General features: G+C 37.1%; 1 protein-coding gene across 2 annotated transcripts in view; it reads left to right on the forward strand.

Moving 5' to 3' along the window:
* Positions 1-359: 359 nt before the first annotated feature.
* Positions 360-23,992, forward strand: part of pms1 (PMS1 homolog 1, mismatch repair system component) — a 29,036-nt gene continuing 5,403 nt past the window's right edge. The window contains exons 1-11 of one of the 2 annotated variants that reach the window (XM_084420475.1): positions 360-467; positions 640-781; positions 1,305-1,487; positions 1,862-1,964; positions 2,043-2,206; positions 5,122-5,238; positions 12,618-12,740; positions 13,443-13,592; positions 13,672-14,441; positions 22,678-23,157; positions 23,373-23,503. In XM_084420475.1, coding sequence (XP_084276601.1) covers positions 650-781; positions 1,305-1,487; positions 1,862-1,964; positions 2,043-2,206; positions 5,122-5,238; positions 12,618-12,740; positions 13,443-13,592; positions 13,672-14,441; positions 22,678-23,157; positions 23,373-23,503 — 2,353 coding nt within the window. In that variant the 5' untranslated portion in view covers positions 360-467; positions 640-649. Of the gene's footprint in view, positions 472-607; positions 782-1,304; positions 1,488-1,861; positions 1,965-2,042; positions 2,207-5,121; positions 5,239-12,617; positions 12,741-13,442; positions 13,593-13,671; positions 14,442-22,677; positions 23,158-23,372; positions 23,504-23,992 lie in introns of both variants that reach the window. The other variant, XM_084420476.1, reaches the window with a different exon arrangement.

Consider the following 23,992-nt stretch of genomic DNA (forward strand, 5'->3'; position numbering starts at 1 on the left):
TTTCAACGGTTGAAGTACGTTTTCCATAATTACAATAGACAGAATCTTTTTTTTTTTTTTTTTTACTATAAATATGTTGAATATGTATGTTGATGAATGCATAATTCTAAATGTATTATGATTTCTTTATAAATTCTACATCTGCAAACGCAACAACTGTAAGCCTCTCTTCATATATTTATAAAGACAGAATATCAAAATATGTCGAGAAAAAATTAAAACAAATTATTTAAAAAATAAATACATTTGCTCTAGCTATGACATTTTATTTTATTTGTTCAAGCATTATAAAAATATAAAACATACGACAAAGAGAGAACATCCAATCAATGCAGAGAATAACAATGACGTCATTTAGGCGCCAGTCAAGCCACATCCGACTCCTGACTGGAGCGAGTTGGAAACGTGAAGTACACTTGTGTTATGAATTTACTGGATATCTTTTAACGGATTATTTCATTTTATACGTAAGTAAGCTATAATATATTTGGCCATTTAATAGTTTAACGTATCATAATGATATTAATGTCACTGTTGGTCTGATATGTCATTTTATAATGCATGCTGCCCGAAGTAGTTTGTGTCTGACTTGGCTTAACTTAAGCAGGTGTATGACCATTGTTGTCACTTTCTTCTTAGGGAGCACAAAATGAAGGCGCTTCCACCTGAGACTGTGCGTCTGTTGTGCAGCTCTCAGGTTATAACATCTGTCCTGAATGTTGTCAAGGAACTGACTGAAAATTCACTTGATGCTGGTTCTTCAAGCCTTGAAGTTAAACTGGTAAATTCACGTTGAATATACTAACATACTGACCAGTTAGTTTGACATATAAGTGTGGGGTAATTGGCATGGGAACATGCAGCATATTTGTCTAATACCTCTCATTACAATTCAAAGTGTGACCTGAATTGGGGTACCGATTGGCTACTAGTTTAGCTCTGGTAGCAACAGATACAGGAACATTTACTTTGAGGTGCATTTTAAAGCATGGGGGATCCCCCAAAATGTATTACAACACTTATCATTTTAAATGTTTCCATGTCATTGAATTAGAAATAAATAAATAAAATCAAAGCAAAGAAAATCAAATTTTTCTAAACATTTCACAAAATGAAGTACTGTACTGAAGATCTGACTTCATATATCCATTAAAAAAATCACATTGGCACATTTGAAATAAGCTCTAGTTTGCAGATTTTTTTTTCTAATGCAATGACTTTTTATACATTTCTAAGTGCTAAATATCTTTGTGTGCACTGCTGAAAGCTATGCTAAATCTATGTTAATGTTCCCTTGGGATCAGGAGAATTACGGATTGGATCGCATTGAAGTCAGAGACAATGGTTCTGGAATCAAAGCTACTGATGTTCCTGTGATGGCTGTACAACACTACACATCTAAAATCTCCTGCCACGAAGACCTGGAGCACCTAGAGTCTTACGGCTTCAGAGGAGAAGCTCTGGCATCTATATGCGCTATCTCAGAGGTTGCATCTCGCTACTTTTTGTTGTTTTTGTTAGAGATGCACTGATATTAAAACTGACAGATAATATAAACAATTATTTTCATGTTATGGCTGATATTAAAAATTCTATACCATTAGGGCAATATGTATAAATACAAAAAAATTATATGCAGGATTAGGCAGAAATATGTGCATGATTATGAAATATCCAGTATCTGCTTGTATTCAATTGTTTGACACTGATAAATATATATATATAAAAAAATGCTAATATTGGCATTTTATAACTGATATGGTACTGAAATATTGTGCATCTTCAATGAGCCCATTTTAATCAGTGAATTACAAATGTTGAACATGTTTCCTCTGTAATTGACCTTTCCTTCACCTACCAGGTGGTCATCACTACCAAAACCGCAGATGATGATTTTAGCATTCAATATTCAGTCGATCACAACGGACAGATCGTCTCTCAAAAGCCATCACATCTTGGCGAGGGTATACGTCTGTTACTGCATTTATTTAATACTCTTGATTTATGGGAACAGACTGCTTCTAACATACCTTTTCCCTCAGGCACCAGTGTGTGTGCCGCAAATCTGTTCAAGAACCTCCCCGTCAGACGGCAGTATTATTCCAACACTAAGAAATGCAAAGAGGAACTGAAGAGGGTCCAGAACTTACTCATGGCCTATGCTGTTATTAAGCCTGAGTTAAGGATCACGTTGAGCCACAACAAGGTATGGTACTGCTGCCATGTGGTTTACATTTTCAACTTACCTTCTTTAGTGTGTAAGGTTGCTGTTTGAGCATGAAAAGTTCTACAAAGTTGCAAAGCACAAAGTCCACTCCAAATGAAGTTAATCTCTATATCAGTAAGCACTGTTTCTGAACTCGAAGAAAAACTCACTGAACTCTTCTGGTAATGAACACGTCATAATATTCCTCATAAAATTCCTGCTTCAATGCATACGCAAAAAAAGGGACAAGGCCTGGTTGAGTCTCATAAGTAGTCTGTTGAAATTCGGTTGACCAATCGGAACAACACACCTGCCGACCAATCAGAGTGCACTGCGCTTTTCGGAAGGAGGGGCTTAATAGAGACAGGAATTAAACAGTGTTACTGATAGACTGGGAAGAGAGGTGCTGCAATAATGTACAATATGTGAAAAAATAATGTGTTTTTTGAACATTCAAGCATTAAAATATATTCTAGTAGATCCAAAAAGCAAAATCAAGACTCTGGGTGCGTCTCAATCAGCTCCCTAGGTCGTGAATCAGTGTATCGCGTACACAAATGCATGCACTGTTAAGGACCTGTGACATGGCAATGTCCTCAATGTACAACATCACTATTCACTACTGGTATTTATGAACAACAGCAGCACATATATCTTTTTGACATTAATTGTTTGTTATTTAAAAGTACATTATAATAAATAAATACTTTGATTGTTACGTATCCCTGCAACATTTCAGCCATAAATGTTAGCTACATTATATTCATTACTTGTCTTGCAATGTGTTTATGCCGAAATATAATTAAATGAGGGATTGTTTTTTTTTTAAAACATCTATCGCATGTCGTCATGTGTGGTGAGTTTGCTCGCGCAATTGATGTTTTGCTCTTTAGAACTTCTGGTAACGGAACACAGTGATTTAACATAAACTCCCTGGTTTTCATGGTGCATTGTGGGACTTTTTAGGGAACGAACGTTCCAGTGCACTGGAAAGATTTTGCAAATGAGGAAGCCCTTAAAATGGCCGACCCCCTGATCAGTGCCCTGACTACTGAACTAGGGAGCTGATTGAGACTCACCCTTTGTAAAAGGGCATAATAGGTCCCCTTTGCAGTGGGCTCCAAAGAGTCTGAGAACACATACATAATCAGTTCTGTAAATAAACTGAATATTTTGAAGATAGACTATTTTAGTTGTTATATAAAGACAAACTACCGTTAAAAAGTTAGGGGTCCGTAAAATGTGTTGAAAGAAGTCTCTTAGGCTTACCAAGACTACATTTATTAGATCAAAAAATATAATATTGTTAAATATTATTACAATGTGAAACCAGTCCTTCTAATCAAAGCTGAATTTTCAGCATCATTACTCCAGTCTTCAGTGTCAGAAATCATTCTAATATGTTCATTTGGTGCTCAATAAACATTTCTTATTATTGCTTAATATTTTTGTGGAAACCGTGATGCATTTTTTCAGGATTCTTTGAAGTTCAAAAGAGCAGCATTTGTTTGACATAGAAACCTTTTGTAAAATTATAAATGTGTTTACAGTCACTCAGTTTAGTGAATACAAATCTAAATTTCTTTAAAAAGTCTAGCTGACCCCAAACTTTTAAACGGTAGTGTATATTTGACCACAAGGTGGCCTCACACATCAACAAATAATGCGGTATTACTCTCTAGGGTTTTACCCACATTTAGTAACATTTAACCATCACACGGCATGATATCAGTTGTGCTAATAGTGTTCGGCTAACGTTAATTAGAACTTACGTAACTTGTTTATTGCTCTGGTTCTTCACTACTGTTGACTCTGCTGCCTCGTTGCAGCTACAATCTTATGTTTTAAATCCTCATATTAATCAGCAAAGATAAGGCATTTTAGCATGAAATTCTAATAAATAGGTGTATAGTTGTACTATAATGCTATTTATTGAATTGTTTTTATGCTCACAACCAATTTAAATTCTTTTGGAAAACTCATAATTAAGAATGAAGTTGGCCCTTCATTCGATAACCCGTGCATGAAATGATGACAGCCTGGACATTTCCAGCATTTAGACGTGTTTTGAGTGCCATCAATTAGAGCGTAATCTGGGAAAGTGGACATTTCACCTGCTTCTTGTCCAAAATTAGCAATGCAACCGCAGGATGAACCACTAAGCCTTCGAATCTCACACTGCCACATGATCCTAAAGTAACAAGCTAAGTGGTATAAGTTCTCCGAGTGTTTTCGCAAGTCCACTAACAGCCTGGCCTCATGATAGCGTACGTATCTGGCCTTGCTCGGCGAGACCTCACGTACCTGTCATTAAATTCATATCATTCAGGTTGTAGATCATCGGGAGAGGGCCATACACTCATTTCATGCCATCAGCACTTCCAGGCATATCTCGTATCACAAACTTTGCACTTCGCCCTGCATTGGGTTTCATGACTTCTCGAAAAGCTGTTTACTAGTCTGATCTCTTTACAGTCACCAAATTGTATATTTCATAGCAGAGATGTGTGCTGCGGACTGCATGCTTTCAGAAATCAACACCTTGGATATATATACTTGCATGTGGAAGTGCCAACGACAGGCAAACGCACGGGTGTGAAAATATATGCGTAACTGCGCTCCGCAATGTGAAATGACATTTGTGCAAGTAGCATGTTTGCTTGATGCTGCCAAGTCTTCATAACATAAAGCGCCTTTTAATGAAAAGTAGTCGCTTTGAGATTTATCCGTGCGGTTGCCTGCAGTGCTCCCTGTGCAGTTAATTTCGTAATATCCAAACATTACCGAAAGTATAATTGTTTATTGTGAAGACTTGATTGGTGGCTAATGGCTGTTTGCGAGCATGCAATCCCACAGGTGGTCTTATTTTAGGATGACCGAAAAATAACTTGACCCGTTTTACTGTGTTGCTACAGGCTGTGGTCTGGCAGAAATCCAGGGTGTCGGATCACCGAACTGCCCTCATGGCCGTGCTCGGAGCGGCCTCCGTAGCCAACATGCTCCCCGTCCAGCATCACCAGGAGCAACCAGAGGTCAGTGAAGCGCTGAGAAAACACGGACATATTTATCATTTTCAGCGTGAGCAGTAGGGTTCCACAGATGCACCAGCTCTGGGGCCGCCATGACGGTTTGCAATAGGAAAGTGTTTTTTTTCCCCACAAAAACAGGAATGTTCTTCAAGGTTCAAACAATCAGGGTTCATTTAAATTGCATGTGCAAAGTTATTGCTTGAACCGACTTTAAACATCCCTGCACTTCTGTCAGGTTGCTAAACTCAAAGACTCGTGTAACAACTTAATTCCGAACGGCTTTCCTCTCCCTGGAGAGCTGTTTCTCTTTTTCCTGGTTGTGCATTCCGCAGCGATGACTTTTTGCATGAATGACTCAGCATTCTTACCCAGGTTATACCTTTCATAATGCCTTTTAATTTTCACGGTAGGATTCAAATTTCTAGTTAATATTTTGTCTGTATACATACAAATACTTTGGGTCCCAAAGAGTATCAGGACACTTTTGCACACTTGACTTCACACATACACATTTTTGGATGTCATTGGATCAATGTCAAAATATCAAACCATTTATTTGAGGTCGATTCTCCTCAAGCTCACACAGGTGTCCTAGTTCATTGCATAAACTTTGAACATGATCCAGTACTGTTTAACAATGAGTAAGTCTACAAATTCTTTATGTCTTCACTTTGACCAATACATATATTAGTGTTAACTCATTTTAAACCAAACATTTTGTTTGTGTTTGATAAATGTATTTTTGCTCTCATTTCTTTAAAATAAATGCCACTTTTTTGTTATCTAATGCAACTACTTTTATACATGTTTAAGGTTGACTTAAGTTCACAAATACTATTTAAGGTAATACTTTACAGTAAGGTTTCATTAGGTAACATTAGTTAATACATTCACTAACATTAACTAATAATGAGCAATACATTTCTTACAGTATTTATAAAGCTTTGTTAACGCTAGTTAATGCAAATACAACGTTGGTAGTTCATATTAACTCAGGCCCATTTATTATATGCATATATAAATATACTTTTGACTTTAATATTGTATAAGTAAATGTTGAAATTACCATTAATTAAGATTAATAAATGCTTTAGAAGTATTTTTAATTGTTAGTTCATTGTAACTAATGTTAACAAAAAGAACCTTATTGTAAAGTGTTATCTTCACTTTGAGAAATCAATCTAACGTTACATACTTTTTCACCCAACAATCGTTTTGTATTTGCTTGAAAAGTGTATTTGTGCTATTTTTTTCTTTAATATAAAGGGCTCTTTGGTTTGATATTTTGCTCTCTAATGCAACTATTTTAATACATTTTCTGTGCGACTTAAGTGTCTAAATACGTTTTGGGGCCACTATATATTTTGAGAGTTAAAATTGCGTTATTGTAATCATAAAGGCTGTAGAATTACACATCCTGAAAGGCTATGTGTTTTTGCAAGACCATATACTGTCATGCGCCGTTTACCTCACAAGCGGTCGGTGACGGATCATGTTACAGTGTCAGCAGTGGACCTATGGACTGAATGCGGCAAACTTTGCGACAAATGCAGCAGTGAATTAAAGGAGCCTTCAGGGACTGCAATGTACGTGGTGAAAGGGCCTCAGAAGGACATAACCTGCCTGTGTTGGCCTGAGGCCACAATCCAACTGCTCTGGCATGGATTTAATACACTGCTACAAATGCAACGAGCAAGCGCTTGTTCAAGCAATAAGATGTGTGATGTATAGTATTATGCATTGTAAAAACCATGTGCTTGATTTAGTCCAGTTTAGTGACATTTCTCTGACTCACAAAGATACATAGGAAGATTTAGTGTTTGCCGCAGCAGTGATGTGTCTGTGCTGCATGTGTTTGCTGCAGGTGTAACCTGCTCACTGCATGCAGTGCTTCTCAACACTAATCCTGCTTGACTAATCTTGAACATTTCTGGGTCGCTCCTATTATTCAGTATATTTGCAAGAACATTCCCATCATTTATGTTTTGGATTATCATATAAATTGGAAATCCTATTAGTTATCCTACTTGTTATAATTTCACTACTTAGACTTGTGTGTTGTCACTTTTGCCATGTTATTAGGCGCTATGCACTTCTAACCAGAAAATTCCCAAAATGAGATTTTAAGAGAATGATGCCAAACTTCTACAGCAGTACAAATAGGTTCTGTACTCGTAAAACGAGGCATTTGGAAAGTTTGTAAGTACATCAGGAGTTTATTTAAATAACACTTGCCTGATGGCTTATGCTACCGCTAACCCGGACGTCGAGGTCACTTCCGTGATTTGGGAAAAGCCCGTAAAAGTCCTGGCAGAAAGCGATGCATGAGGATGTAGTGTAACGATGCCCAGAGTATAAAAACGTTTTGCTGAATTTTGAAAGTTTTATAAATGCTTGTATTTTCAGATCAACACTTAAAGGGTTAGTTCACCCAAAAATGAAAATTCTGTCAGCAATTACTCGCCCTCATGTTGTTCCAACCATGTAAGTCTTTCGTTCATCTTCGGAACACAAATTAAGATATTTTTGATGAAATCTGACATAATTTTGACTCCTCCATAGGCTTCCAGTGTGACCGAAACTCACCGGCCCAGAATAGTTATTAAAACATTGTTAAAATAGTCCAAGTAACTACAGTGGCACTACATTAAGTTTATCATGCGACGACAATACTTTTTGTGCGGAAAAACAACAAAAATAACGACTTTATCCAACTATTAGTGTTCCTCAATGTGGGCCTCTGACGAGAGTTCACGGGAGCGCCAGGACGCATGCGCGAGTAAGCGAAAGTTTGAGCAAAGCATGCAAACTGTTCTGTAGTTGCTGCACAGAACACTATTTGACCAAAAAATGTCACAGCTGTCTTATAAAGACCTCAGGGAACTGTGTCAACTTGTGTAAAAGTTAATCATGACGGTACATGAAAGTCAATGAGGTGAATGTATTTCGACAACAACTACATAAATGTATCCACTAACCATTCAGAAACGTCCAGGTGCAGTCTAAAAGTTTAGTAAAGTAAGTGAAGTGAAGTTTAGTGAAGTAAGATTCTCTGGAAGGCTGCACTCCGCTACTGGTTATTTCTGAGATTTTGGATGAGTGAGATTATTGTTATTGCCGGAGTATCCGAAGCTCGTGTAAAGAATCGTCCGTCTTTTGAACCGAGGCGGGAGCAGCAGCTCATTTGCATTTAAAGGGACACGCACAAAAATGGCGCGTTTTTGCTCACACCCAAAAAGGGGCAAATTTGACAAGCTGTAATAAATGATCTGGGGGGTATTTTGAGCTGAAATTTCACAGACACATTCTGGGGACACCATAGATTTATATTGCATCTTGTGAAAAGGGGCATAATATGTCACCTTTAAGTTAAATGTTGACGTTGATGTGCCTGATCTTGACCAGGGGCCCATTCTTCATACATGGATTACTCAAGTTATCTGGATTTTACTATCAATGATTTGAAATTGACTCAGGATTGTTAGGTTCTTTGAAGATCATCCCAGAGTTTCTGTCATAGCAACAGGTCCGTAAGCTCAAACCTGCTCAGGAGCAGCTTATTTCATGTAAACCGGAATCATGTAATCATCTTTTTAAGCGGCGGTGATACTTAAAGTCTGTCCCAGCCACTGCTACTTTCTTACAAGAGTACTCTATTGAAAAATAATTATTAAAAATAATAATAATTAAAAATTGAATTTGAAAATAATATTTTGTTGTGTAGTCGATCATAATATAGACACAGCCAGTTTTACTCATTGAGAGAATTATTTGTGAGGGAATAATTACCTAATAATTTTATTAGAGTCTTAAGGCCTGTTCACACCAAGAATGTTAACTATCAGGATAACTAAGTTAGTGTCCCACCAGCGGGCGATATCGTTCTGTTTATTCTACGCGCGTGCTTGTCTGCCGCTTTAAACGCTCGAGCTCGTTACAGCAGGATGGATTCTGATTGGCTGTCAATGTTTTTATCTTTCATCAGCTGGATAAAATCATTCTTAAAGTGATTCCAACCATATCTTTTCTCTGTGTCGTTATCGTTATAGCTGTGGTGTGAACTCTGCGATTCTTTAATATTGAGAACGATTTTTAGAACTATAGGCCTATACTGTAGTTATCTTTATAGTTGTCATCCTTGGTGTGAACGGGCCTTTACACATGATGTACAGTTAGTCTAAGCTGTGCATTAATTTGAACGTGGCAGCTTTTATGGGAGTGGCTTGATGCAGCGCAAGAGATGCTGATAACTTTAATGTCGTCATGTAACAAATCTGATTCACAGGTAAAATCAAATTAATTGCTAATTACAACATTGAAATAAAAATGTAAAGCCTGTTACAAATACTAGAAATATTGAAATAATGGAAATAATTGGGAATCATGTGGCAAACAATACACATTTCATTGATCTATCATAACTTTTGTGTGGTTTTAGTCGCTTGGCTGTTTACTTATAAAGGTCCAGAAATTCATCAAGTTTTTCATCATGTGTGTTTAAATATAATGTCATCATTTTGCTGTCAAATCGCCAGCCAATCGCTGCATTGCTGATCATGGTTTCGAGTATTGAGATCTGCCCTTTCCAATGAACACAAGAATGCACAGTAATCTCAGATAACTTAATCCAGATACTTTAATCAAATCCGCAAATTTGCTTGAAGAACCAAATTATCCAGAGATCAGTTATCACGATTAGAAGATCTGGCATCTGTCAAATCATCTCAGATGTATTAAGCGAGGTACAAAGAATGGAAGTAAATTTGGAAGTATTTCACAGAAATACATACTTAAATTACAACAGAAGTATATCCATTTAAAAGTTGTAAGTTATAGACACTGCATAACAGGAATGACCCATGTACCGTCCTTCTGGTCTGTTTTTTTTCCTATCTTCAAATGAACCATTTGACCTTTTCTATGTTCGTCAGCAATAACACTCTTATCTCCCCTTCTTTCAGCTAAAGGCTCTCCTAACGCTGAATCTGCCTCTCGTTCTATAATTATCTCCCCGTTACGCAGAACTGTATAGGTCATACAGTACATGCATGACATGGTGATTCTAATTCAGGCATTTGGCCTGATCTCATCACTGCCCTGTTGGAAAGGATGCTATTGTTGGTGCACACATGGTGTCCTACTTTTATATGTGTGGCTGATGATGAATGCACAACGCTAGCATTGTCTAAATTTGCTGGCTCATTTACGTGTGATTTATTTATGCTAAGTGTCTTCTTACAGAATACGCTTTTAGTAGAGCTCTGCGGTTTGTATAGAGTCCCTGCTTGCGTTTTGCGTTCGTGTAGGAATAATTCTCTGTAGGCACACTTCAGTATTTGGCTCAGGCCGATTTTGGCAGCTCAGTCCTCTCCTGCTGAACGTATAGCAGAACACATTGCATATACAGCTACGCTCAAGGATGGTTTTCACTGAGTCTTGCCAATGTCCTTTAAAGCCATGTGCCAGATGAGAATGCATCTTTGCTCACTATTTGTTAGCTGTAAGTCATCCTTGCATTCTAGAAATTGGTGGGTTTTACCAGGAGTTAATTTATGGCCTTGAGAGCAGGATCTGTTGGAGTACTCAGTCATTAGGTGCACACTCATCATCAGGTCGAGCCCCATGCCAAGACCATTGCTAACCATTCACCCCACCCTTCACAACTAAGACACGCCAAGCCATTTGCAAATTGTAGTGGTGCATTCAATTTCTCATAAACCTGAGTAGCAAACAATGACAATTGACATTTTACTTGTCATGATCTTGCATAATCTCAAAACCTGTTCATACATTTAGAGAATGGGCACAATTTGTGTGTGTTTTTTGCTGAGCAAAAGCAGCATGGATGCATCAGCAATTGATTTACAATGTTAACAAATATATCTTTTTTTTTTTCTTTTTTTTTTATGTTAGGTCATTAGAATAATGTGACACTGAAGACTGAAGTAATGATGCCGAAATTTCAGCTTTGCCAACACAGGAATAAAGTACATTTGAAAATGTATTAAATTAGAAAACAGTTTTATTTAAATTTTTACAATATTACTGTTTTTATGATCAAATAAATGCAGCCTTGGCGACCATAAGAGGAAATCTTTCAAAAACCTTTCTTACCGCAACTTTGAAGTTAGATGGGTAGTTCACCCCAAAAAAGTCACCCTCATGATGTTCCAAACTCATAAGAAAGTTTTATCAAGATATTTTTATGAAACCTCTCAGGTTACCAAAACTTTCATAGAAGATCCAAAAAAAGCTCATAAAGGCATCATAAAATTAATCCATATTAATCGAGCCGTTTGTTCCATATCTTGCTGGAGACTTAATGAGACTTACTGAGTTAAAACGATTAATATTTGGCTAGTCGTGTGATCTCAAAATGGAAGATTTGGCCCCATACAGCCATTCACTTCAATCCCATAGACTTAGCATTAGCATTGAAAGAGGGACTTGAGTCATATCTAGGTTCCAGAATATCGTAGAGACTTGGAGATGGTCATGTTTTCACTCTCAAATGAGTTTTATATATATATTTTTTTATCATTCGAATATCCAATCCAGTATTTTTGCATGATGCGTTATATAGAATTGCAATCAAAAGTGCTTTCTATCAGTTTTCTCAAAGTGCTGGAATGGTTACAGGTTTTCTGAGTAAGAGTGGAACATGACGCAAGTGTGCAGTTGACTGTTTTTGTGCTGTGGCCGAGATCCTTCTGCAGTGGAAGAGTCCAGAATAATAACCTCCATTCAGTGCACAAAACAGAAAGGACTGGGCCACCTACACCACAGTAATTGACAAATGTGGTTAAGTATACAGAACATAAGTGTTGATTGTGAAAGTCACAATACCCCCGATTATCATGTTTGTCAGAGACTCCAATTAAAATGTCCTCTTGCCAGCCAACTGCTGTGCTTGTTAATTCCAAATGGTGAGCTCAAGCATCACAGTATAGCCCTAGATCACTGATTAATTTGGAGCCGTTTCTCGTCCCGCCACTTCGCCGATGCTGCCTTTAGCTAACAGAAACATTGCACATTTTAGCAACTTGGCCACTCCATGGTTTGGAGATGACAAATGGGTTCTCATAGCACAGTGGAGTCTTAATTGGTTACTGCAAAGTGGGCTAAAGGCCAGCAGTGTGTCATTTTGTTTGTTTTGGGAAAAGTTCATTGAAGCCTCATTGTGCCCTGACAATTAGTGAGTATGGTTTGTGGCAGAGAGGGAAATTAAAGAATAGCTATACTAGATTTAACATGGAGGAAGATTGTTACTCAGTAGCTTCTTAATACATATTTCAAACCTGGAAATAAATGTGGATATATGACACTTTTGTTATGTGTTCTTGGCTTAAATATTGATATATGAAGTCTTATTGTTTGCACAGATCAGCATCGATGGATTCCTTCCCAAACCGGGCTCAGATTTGAATTCCACCAGCTCCTATACACCTGATAAAACATTCATCTTTGTAAATAGTCGACCTGTGCACGCCAAAGAAATACTTAAGGTAAAGGAAACGCCACTTACCATCAATACCAATGTACCTACATTTATTTAATGTTTGTTTGTGTAAATATATACGTGTTTGTGTTGAAATTTGTAAATGAATGTTCAGTTGACTTTTTCTGTAAAATGAAATGTTTTGCATAACTGTAAAATGTGGATATTAGCCTCAATTTAGACAGAATTTTTGGATGAACTATCCCTTTAAAAAACAAATGCTTCAGTTGCATTATACTGTCCACATCAATCATTTAAATTAATGTGGTAAATTCACCATAAATTAAACACTGAAAGAGGGACTGAAAGAGTCGTCATTTTATCATTAGAAAATCCAATAATTTTGCATTATGCGTTATATACAGTTGTAATCAAAGGTGCTTTCTATCAGTTTTGTCAAAGTGCTGGAATGGTTACAGATTTTCTGAGCAATACCTTTCTCTGTTTAATATATTTTACCATGTTTAAATCAACTAAATTGTGTAAATTGTCCAATGTAATCTGTGTAGAAAATGCTGAAATCCATAGATTTGGTCTAGGCCTAGTTATGTTCTTATTTGATGATTTCTTAGTAACGATCTAAGTGTAAAATTTACGAACAGGTTAGAAGTAAAGTTGTAAACTTGAATATATATATACGTGTTTGTGTTGAAATTGTATCCACTTGTATCCTCACAATCTTCTTGTGAATGCACATTTTACCCTGCAGCTTATCAAGCAATACTACGCCAGTGCTCAATCGAATAATGAATCTGCAAACCGCCGATATCCCTTTTTAATGATGAACATCACCATACCCGCCTCGACGGTGGACGTTAACCTGACACCTGATAAAACCGAAGTGATGCTACAGAATAAGGTACAAACATTTTTGCTAAAAGTAAAACACTGTTCCTTCCTATCATGCTAATTAAACTTTCATTAACACTTTTCTCCAGGAAGAAGTGCTGTTGGCGGTGGAGACTATGTTAATGTCCTTGTACGGCGACTCCACTGGCGATGGTAATCTCAAAACAGGAGGAAATCGGCCCAATGCTAGTTATGTGGATGTACCTGAACATGCTAATGTAGTTGTTCCTACACATACCACAGATATCAGTTTGAACGAACCAGAATTGCTTGAGCATTCTTCCACGAATGCAGAAAAACAAGATAGTGAGCTATCCTTGAACAACACTGCAAACACCAGCTCCTCTTCGATTTCAGAGGATTGGGTGATCAACAGAAGCTCAAGTGATTTTGACAGTATTAATTCCTCATTACCTGCTGACGATGTTGTAATGAACTCAACAGCTGATCTAAACTGTAACTCCCCAAAGGAGACTAAGAGTGACAGTGGCCCTGGTCAAGAGAGCGAAGTATCTGCTGAGAGTTGGAGCACAGGCAGGGCCTTCTCAAATCAAATCACCGGAGAATGCCTGGAACCTGTGAAACTCCACGTCCCAAAAGCAACTGAAGACTTCGGAGGAACTGAGCCCACAAGTACGTCCAAGAGGCCCACTAACGTGATTATGGAGAAAATGGCCAAGCTGACAGCCTACGAGCTGATCAGCAACCGCTCTGTGCGTCAGCCCTTGTCTGCCTTTTCACTGTTTGAGCAAGACACCAGATCGCAGGTCCTCCAGGAGAACCCAAGAGCCAGTCCTCAGGATGTCACAACTGCTGTGAAAGAGAGATGGGAAAGCCTCGGGGAGGAAGACCGCAAGAAGTAAGTTTCCAGATTTCACCCTCGAAGACTCAGTTTCCAGTTGTTGTGATTCAGGCTCTGTGTAGCGAGAGAAAAATAGACCTGCCACTATCATGTGTAAAATATGGATTGGAAAATCTGTTTGGCCTGGTCATGTTACTACCTGAAGGAAGAATTGATCAACTTTTGTATTTTCCAGAAAACTGTGTTTGATTACTTGGTTTGATGGTCAATATGCCTGTTTTCCATTGTAAAAGAGGCATTCCGTTTTTTCCAAAGAATGCCACATTCTTTCAGTCTCAGGTGCCAGAAGGTTCCAGTTCATTCTATACCAGATGAAGTCCATATCTGCCTAATTTATTGGTTGTTTTTTATGAGCTCCAGGAAAACTTGGGTTGGATATATGGATGTATCTTATTTTATCACACTAGACTACCAGTCAAATGTTTGGACACACCTACTAATTCTTTATTATGACTCTTTTCCACATTTTAGAATAATAGTCAACAATGAAATAACACGAATGGAAGTATGAGAAATATGTAGTGACCAAAAACGTTAACCATGTTAGTACCCTTTGCCTAGATTCCAGCTCTGCACAGTCTAGACATGAGGTGCATACTGGGATGCTTTTTAAACTTCCCATGTATGCTGGACACTTTCATGTCACTAAGTCATCTATTTAAAAAAATAATAATTAGACTGCTTCTCTTAGCCTTGAGGTCGTGAACGCATTAACTAACTGTTCCGCATTTGCCATTGAGAGCATATGTCGTAATTTAGATATATTTTTAAGATGGAAGAATGCGGTTTTACAGATACTAGACACGTGACTTTCAAATGAAAGATTGATATCAAAGAGCACACCCAGGTTCCTAACCGACGAAGAAGACTTGACAGAACACCATCAAGTGTTAGAAAGTATTCTAGGTTATTATGTGCGAAGGTTTTTGGTCCAATAATTAGAATCTCTGTTTTTTCCGAATTAAGTAGTAGGAAATTACTAGTCATCCAGTTTTTTATATTAGCTATGCATTCCGTTAATTTTGTGAATTGGTAAGTTTTGTCAGGGCACGAAGAAATATACAGCTGAGTATCATCAGCATAACAGTGCCATGCTTCCTAATGATATGCTTCCTAATGATATCTCCCAAGGGTAGCATGTACAGAGTGAACAGCAACAGTCCTAGTACTGAGCCTTGTGGTACTCCATACTGAACTTGTGATCGATACGACATCTCTTCGTTTACTACTACAAACTGATAACGGTCAGATAAGTATGATTTGAACCATGCCAATGCAATTCTACTAATGCCAACATAATTTTCGAGTCTATTCAAAAAAATGTTGTGGTCAATAGAGTCAAATGCAGCACTAAGGTCGAGTACCACTAATAGAGAGATACAACCACGATCAAATGATAAGAGCAAATCATTTGTGACTCTAATGAGAGCTGTCTCAGTACTATAGTACGATCTAAATCCTGACTGGAAAATCCTCGCAGATACCATTTCTTTCTAAAAAGGAACATAGTTGTGAGGAATGAGGATACTGCCTTTTCTAGTAACTTTGACAGAAAAGGTAGATTTGAGATCGGCCTGTAATTGACTAATTCTGTAGGATCAAGTTGCGTTTTTTAACAAGCGGTTTAATAATAGCCAGCTTAAAAGTTTTTGGTACGTATCCTAATGAGAAAGATGAATTAATGATATTAAGAAGAGGATCTTTGACCTCTGGCAGCATCTCTTTCAATAGCTTAGTCGGTGTAGGGTCTAACATACATGTTGTTGATTTAGACAATGTTAAAATGAAATATTATCGAGTTTAGACAATTCTTCCTCTCCTATAGCAATGTATAAATATAATTTTTCCTCAAGGAGACTACAGTGCACTGTCTGATGCGATAGACGGTTGCATAGTTATAATTTTCTCTCTAATATTATCAATCTTGTAAGTAAAGAAGTTCATTAAAGAACTAAAAACACATAAATTCACTGTAAAACATGGCTTCAAGGGGCTTATTGCTTTTATAAAACAATTACTCCATAAAAATATTCATATTGATATTTATTTTATTCATAAAATAAACACCAGCAACAAAAAATATGTAAGGGATAATGTAGAGCGAGGCAGTTGTTATAGCGAATACAACCCTGACAGGCTGATCAGGACCGGAGGATAGAGGACCTCCGAAGCGGAGGATAATTTCTATTATCAAGAAATAACAGACCGCATTCTACATTAGAATTCAACCAAGCCATGTAATAAAACGTTATAACACATTATTCCTCCGCCAAGCAATGTAGTTCCAATGAGGTTGCCAAGCAACACATGCAGCAGCAAGGAATCACAAACGCCAGTTGCGCAGTAATACTAATATAATGCGATCACAGGTGTATGTTTGTTGAGTAATTTACAACGGCTTTGAACGATTATTTATAAAGCAATCTTTAGTGTTATAATTGATTGTTACCATATTTACCATATTTGTAGCACAGAGTCGGCTAAGCAACCTTGGCTAAATGAAGTATACATGTGACTAGATAATGATCTGAGATGTCATCGCTCTACTGAAGAATTTTAACGGTATCAACATTGATTCCATGTGACAATTTTAGATCTAAAGTATGATTACGACAATGAGTGGGTCCTGACCCGTGTTGTCTAACTCCAATAGAGTTCGGAATGTCTTTAAATGCCAATCCCAATGCGTCTTTTTCATTATCTACATGGATATTAAAGGGGTGGTTGATTTATGATTTCACTTTTTAACTTTAGTTAGTGTGTAATGTTGCTGTTTGAGCATAAACAACATCTGCAAAGTTACAATGCTCAAAGTTCAAAGCAAAGGAAGATTTTAGAGAAATCACTTTTTAAGGACTCTAACAAACGGCTGGTAGGGACTACACAACATTCCTGCCGGGTTAGTGACATCACCAAGCCTAGAATTTACATAAACCCCGCCCCCTGAACACGATTTATAGATTATCAAGACAGAATATGCTAATCAATGACTAGAAGATAACTACACAAGCTACATAAATTCATCAACTAACCATTCAGAAATGTCCTGTTACATTCTACATGTCACTTCTTCTTGAGTCTCTCCATCATTATCTGAATCCGGTTTGAACATAAAAGGCCAAACGTTTTAGAAATTTTCAGTGCATGTCCGTGTGAGTGCAAGCTGTTGAAGCTCCGCCCCCTGTGCCGGGAGCAGCATCTCATTTGCATTTAAAGGAACAGACACAAAACGGTGTGTTTTTGCTCACCCTCAAAAAAGGACAATTTTAACATGCTATATAAAAATATCTGTGGGGTATTTTGAGCTAAAACTTCACATACACACTCTGGGGACATCAAAGACTTATTTTACATCTTGTGAAAAGGGCATTATACCACCGCTTTAAAATCACCAACAATAGGGACTTTATCTGCAGCCAGTACTAACTCTGATAGAAAATCAGCAAATTCTTTGATAAAGTCTGTATGGTGCCCTGGTGGCCTGTATACAGTTGCTTGTACAAATGGCAAGCGGGATTTGTCACTTACGCTAGATAACGTTACAAAAAGCTCCATCACTTCAAAAGAATTATATTTAAAACTAGACCTCTGAGTAATACTGAAGTGATACATTTTATTCAGGATTCTTTGAACAAAAAGAACATTTTTGTAACATAATAAATGTCTTTACTGCATCTTTTGATCAATTTAATGCATCCTTGCTGAATAAAGGTATTAGTTTCTTTATTCAGAGGGGAAAAAAACCCTCACAGACCCCAATCTATCGAAACTATATTGGAGGCACATTCTAATTCGAGCATTTAATTGACAATTTAATTGACCTCTTTAATCGTCAAGATTTTCTGTTTTCATTTCCAGAAGAGAAATACTATAAATTGGTGTATCTCTGTTAAAAGTGAATTTTGTAAAGCACACTAGCTTACCTTTTTATGCCCTCGTAGCTAATCAATTTAAAGCCACAAAAATCACATTTTTAATTGTAATTTTGCCAACCTTAGATTAGGAATACATCAGGGTTATCGGTTTAAACTAAAAGGGTTATCCCGTCTCAAAAAATAGTCTAAATCACAGCATGCCAAGTCAGCATAATTAAATGAATGGAAAGTGTATTTCAGCATTGCTAGAGGCACTTATGTAACGTGGAAAAAGACATCTGAATCCTGTTGCATATTACGGCTGTCTTAAATGTGAAATAGCAAGCTTGTTTTCCTGCAGACATACTGTACGGTAGCATACACTTCTGAGAATCATATTTACATGGATTCATGTAACATAGGTGCATCACATATGGGCATGCTGAGCTTAGGGGTCAGAGATTGTTGACATGGATGTTTGCGGGAGGGAGTACCATGCTTGTTATATTTTGGTTGCAGTGGTCTGATGCAGCAATAAAATGGCTGGCGCTGATCCAGCGACTCTATATGAACTTGGTTTACATCCAAAGTGCCCACACCAAGGGAACATTGCTTTCTTATTGCATGGTTTATGTGCGTTTGATGCTCGTTATGAATTCCAGGCTGAAAATGCAAACCATGCTCCCTAAGTGGCTATCATCACGTATGCGAGTGTCCACTGAGGTCCATCTCAGAAGGCAAGAGAGAGGATGGCGTCTTTATTTGCTGTTTCTGTGCTGTTTTCACATTCATCCTATCAGTGGAGATATTGTGGGGGGCTCCTTGATGTACATAGTGTTATTTTAGTATCATTGAGTTTGTGTTAATAGTGTGATATTTTTATCTTTATCTTGTCTGCTTTCACTTTTATTTCTTTAAAGTTTCAATAGTAAAACGGCAGTTTCGCTAATTTTGTGTTTTCGTCATTTTATTTATATTTTTTATGTCTATATATTTTTTTTAGTTTGTTAAACTAAATGAGAAATATTGCCTTAAGGAAGCTAGCTTAAAAAATAAGTTTTTTTTTTAAATATAATTTTAGTTAACGTTTATTTTGTTTAGTATGGTTTTAGTTTTTAGTTAACGATAATAACCCTAGCGCATTGTCTTAATTTGGCCAGCAGCCATATCACCCTGTAGCCCAACACTGGTTGCCCTCTGAAGCTAAGCAGGGTTGAGCCTGGTCAGTGCCTGGATGGGAGACCTCCTGGGAAAACCAGGTTGCTCCTGGACGAGGTGTTAGTAAGGCCAGCAGGGGGGTCGTAATGCCACAGTATAGTGATGGGGACACTATACTGTCAAAGAGCACCGTCCTTCGGATGTTACGTTAAACCGAGGACCTGACTCTCTGTGGTCATTAAAAATCCCAGGATGGAATTTTTTTTATTCCACTTTTTTTCATACGTAAATGTCCTTCGAAAAAGAGTAGGGGTTTGCCCATTGGCCTCTGTCCATCATGGCCTCCTAATAATCCCCATATACTGATTGGCTCTATCACTCTGTCTCCTCTCCACCAGTAAGCTGGTGTGTGGTGGGCGTTCTGGCGTAATATGGCTGCCGCCGTAAAAAAACAACAACAAAAAACGCTATATAAATAATGGTAATGAATTATTATTTGTTGTTGTTATTACGTTTTGTCTCTGAAGGTCTGTGTTGAAATATGGGGTTATCATATTTGGACGCTCACATGAAATCAGTGAGAGTTTTGTATCTTAGTCAATGTGTTTTGGCTCATTTATGTATATATACTAGTATACTTAACACAATTCACTTGTTGCTGATATAGCCTACACTAAATGTACAGTCATTCTCTTCTGGGAAAACAAAGTCCCTCCTTCTAATGCCGTGTGACACTGACTAGCATGTGGCAAATCATGGTTCACGGCTCTGTCCTAATTACAGCTAAATGAATACAGATAATTATGTTAAGTCACAAATTGTAAAATCATCATAAATTCATTACGAATTTTACATTTAATCTTATAATCTGAAGGTTCCACGGTTTCAGTTCTATTCTCTATGTAGCTCACAAATCTGTGCCCTTTTCGATGGAAACACACGGTGTATCAGGGCAATACATTAGGATTTTCAAATTCAATTAAACAGAATGGGACCTCAACTTAACTTACTTTTATAAAAATGATGTAGTTACAGCATCTGCCAGCAGGTGCAAAGCTTTATCCCATTCCCAGTGATTTGACCATGTCGCAATTGTAAGTGTATTTGTGTAAACTTATATAGTACAATGCATTGCTGTGTGATTGTATTGTATACATATATGTGTATATTTATATACAAACTACATTTACAAACTTTTATGTTAGATGCGATTTATTACGATTAATCAATTTGACTTGCTTACCAAGGCGGCATTTATTTGATTAAAAAAAAACAGTAAAATATTATTACAATTTAAAAGAATGTTTTTCTAGTTGAATATATTTTTGAAATGTCATTTATTCCTGTGATGGCAAAGCTGCATTTTCAGCAGCCATTACTCCAGTCACATCTTTTGTAACATTATTAAGGACTTCTTTTTTTTCATACGTAAATCTCAACCACAAAGTCTGTTTATACATTTTCACTGTGTTCAAACAGCAAACTAAAGTCCAAAAGCCCTCAGGTCAAGAACCCATTTCAGTGTGCATGGCAGGGGATCCCCTCAAGCTTCAACCTTCTGTTCCATTATGGAATCATTTATCTCCCCCATTGGCCTCTTACTGCTTTTCTCTTCAGCACATTTCATGCCTTCATCTTGATTGGTGTGGTTTTTATCAGCATTTGCAAGTTGATTTGCATCTTTCCCTTGCACCCGAGCTTTATGCTTCGAAACCATACAGTGCGTTTGAAATGGTGCCCGGTCCTTTGTACAGTAGCGAGCTCCGTGCAATGGCACAGCTGTTAATTGGCAAGCCCATCGAGAAACTTCCAGTGGAGGGTCAGGGCTGCATGTTTTTACAGGCCCTCTCCCCCCTCCCTCGCTGCTCTCCGGCCCCCATCTGGTCACAGGTAGCAGATGTTTTTTATCTCGCCTGTTTCTGCACATTTTCTACTCTGTGATTTACAACAGCCCACTTAGAATCACTAGAGCAAATTAAATCAAGGTTCCTTGTGTGAATTGAGGATATTTAATTAGACACAACTTCTGACCTCTTTGCTACAACTCGTTCGTACCCTGCAAATTAATAGGCCAAAAGCGAAGTGTTCCAAACCATGTGTCTTTTTTTCATCTCTGTTATTACTATTCTGCACATATTAGTATAATAGTAAAGTATAAAATGGTAAAATAATAAAAAATATTTAATGACAAAACTGGAAGCATGGGAAGAAACCCCCCCCCCCCAAAAATGAATAAAAATGAAAACTATCTTATATTTTAGCTTCTTCTATACTTTTGCCACAGTTTGTTTCATTAAGTGCTTTCTGGGAAGCTTTTTAAACGATGTTGAAATTATTTTATTTTAATAATTAAAAAAAAAAGTATTATCTTTTTTTACGGATCGTCATAATGGGCAACTAAAAAAACATGAACTTTTAATTTTGTGAAGAAATTCACAATTTATATTTGTCTACAATGTGTACCTGTCTTATTTTAGTATCATTGAGACACTATTATATTTTTTATTATTGGTTTGAATTAGTTTTTATTTTCATATTTTCAGCTTTCATTTTAATTTAAGGTTTAGTATTTCTATTATGTATTTTTGTGATTTTATTTTATGTTTTTGTTTTTTAAATATGCATATATAGCTTTTATTTTTATTTCAGGTTTCGTTTTAGGTATTTTAGTACCTCAAGTTATATTAAATGAAAACGTTGCCTTGGAAACTAGTAAAATAAAGTAAATAAGATTTTTTTTACACACACACACACACACACACACACACACACACACACACACACACACACACACACACACACACACACACACACACACACACACACATATATATATATATATATATATATATATATATATATATATATATATATATATATATATATATATATATGTGTGTGTGTGTGTGTGTGTGTGTTATTTGATTTCAGTTAATGTTTATTTTATGTCAAGTAACAATTTTTTTTTTAATTAGTTTCAGACTATAATAACCGTGCTTCATGCATTTAAGCATAAGTCTAACTCAGCACATTTGAAGATCATTAGAAACATACATTCAGTCCAAAATGTTAGCTGGTATTGATGATCGGCCACTTTTTCTGTCGCCAGTCCTCAATAAGTGTATCTTCTGACCACATTTGAACAGTTACACAAAGGAAATACAAAATGTACAAATTGGACTGTAACAAAATACTTGTTCTTGTATCACATCCCATCTTAGGTATGAAAGCAAGGCAGAAAAGTCTCTGAACGCCTACAACCTTCAAAGGAAGAGGGCAACGGAGGGAGGTGGCCAGTGCGGAGAGGGCAAGAAGCAGATGAGCGCAGAGTCTTCATTGAACAAAGCTCAAGGCGTGAAGCGCAAGGCCCCCCTCGCCAACCAGCAGGCCCTGGACAAACTCTTCTCCTCTCAGCCCTCGAGTAAGAGGAGCCTTGCCAAGCTCTCCAAACCCCTCCCGTTCAGTATTGCAACCCTCAAGCAGAGTCTTAACCTCCTCTCCTACCAGAACAGCTCAAGTGCGCAGGGCCTCAGGCTTGTAAACCGCTTGGCTTCTCACGGTGCCTGGGTCGTTTTATGCGGCAGAAAGCTCATGTTGTTGAACCCGTTTCGAGTGGAGGAGGCCTTGCTGTTTAAAAGACTTCTGAAGAATAATATACTTCCAACCGTGAGCCAGCAGACCCCTGTACCGCTGACAGATGGGTAGCCAGTCTCATTTTCTCACCTAATGATGACATTTTCGATGTGTACAGACCTTAAATGTAAAAAATATGAATCTACAATAGTAAAATATGTATGGTTTTTGTAGGAAGTACAATATACGATTAGTAGCTGTATTAATCCTCACTATCCTGAATACTTAATAGAATACTCTCTAATATTTATATTTGCATATTAACATATACTTCCTTTCCCAGGTTGCTTGGTGGACCAGAATACATGGATGTTCTCCTGAACATGGAGAAAGACCGTGCCTGCTTTAATGGACACATCTACTTTACTGATCCTAGGCTTGTGGCGAATGGTTTTGAGATTAGGATGATTCCAGGTAACGCTCAAAGACGTGTATGTTTTTTCAGTTGAATTAGTTAAATTCACACTTTTTAATTTTTAAATGGCATAGATCAAAATTATAATTCTTTATTTACTCCTACTTCTGCTAAACATAAAATTTATTTTTTTGAAGAATGTTGGTAACCAAACCCTTTTGGTGACCTTTGACTTCCACTGTATAGACAAAAAAAGACCACCCAAAAATCTGTCATCATTTACTACTACTACTACTCAACACAAAATAACATATTGTGAAGAATATTGATAACCAAACTTTTTTGGTGACCATTGATGTCCATTGTGTGGAGAAAAAAAAATTCTGAATATATTTTTAAAAAATCTTATTTCAATCAACATATCTTATATTTTCCATTTAATAGATTATTAAGCCTGATATATTGTGCACTGTTTGGCCATTTTAAGATGGTCCACATTTTTTTGTGAATTTTAAATAAAAATATTGTGTAATAGAAATGGTAATTTC

This window comes from Rutilus rutilus, assembly GCF_951802725.1.
Source record: "Rutilus rutilus genome assembly, chromosome: 10".
NCBI classification, from domain to species: domain Eukaryota; kingdom Metazoa; phylum Chordata; class Actinopteri; order Cypriniformes; family Leuciscidae; genus Rutilus; species Rutilus rutilus.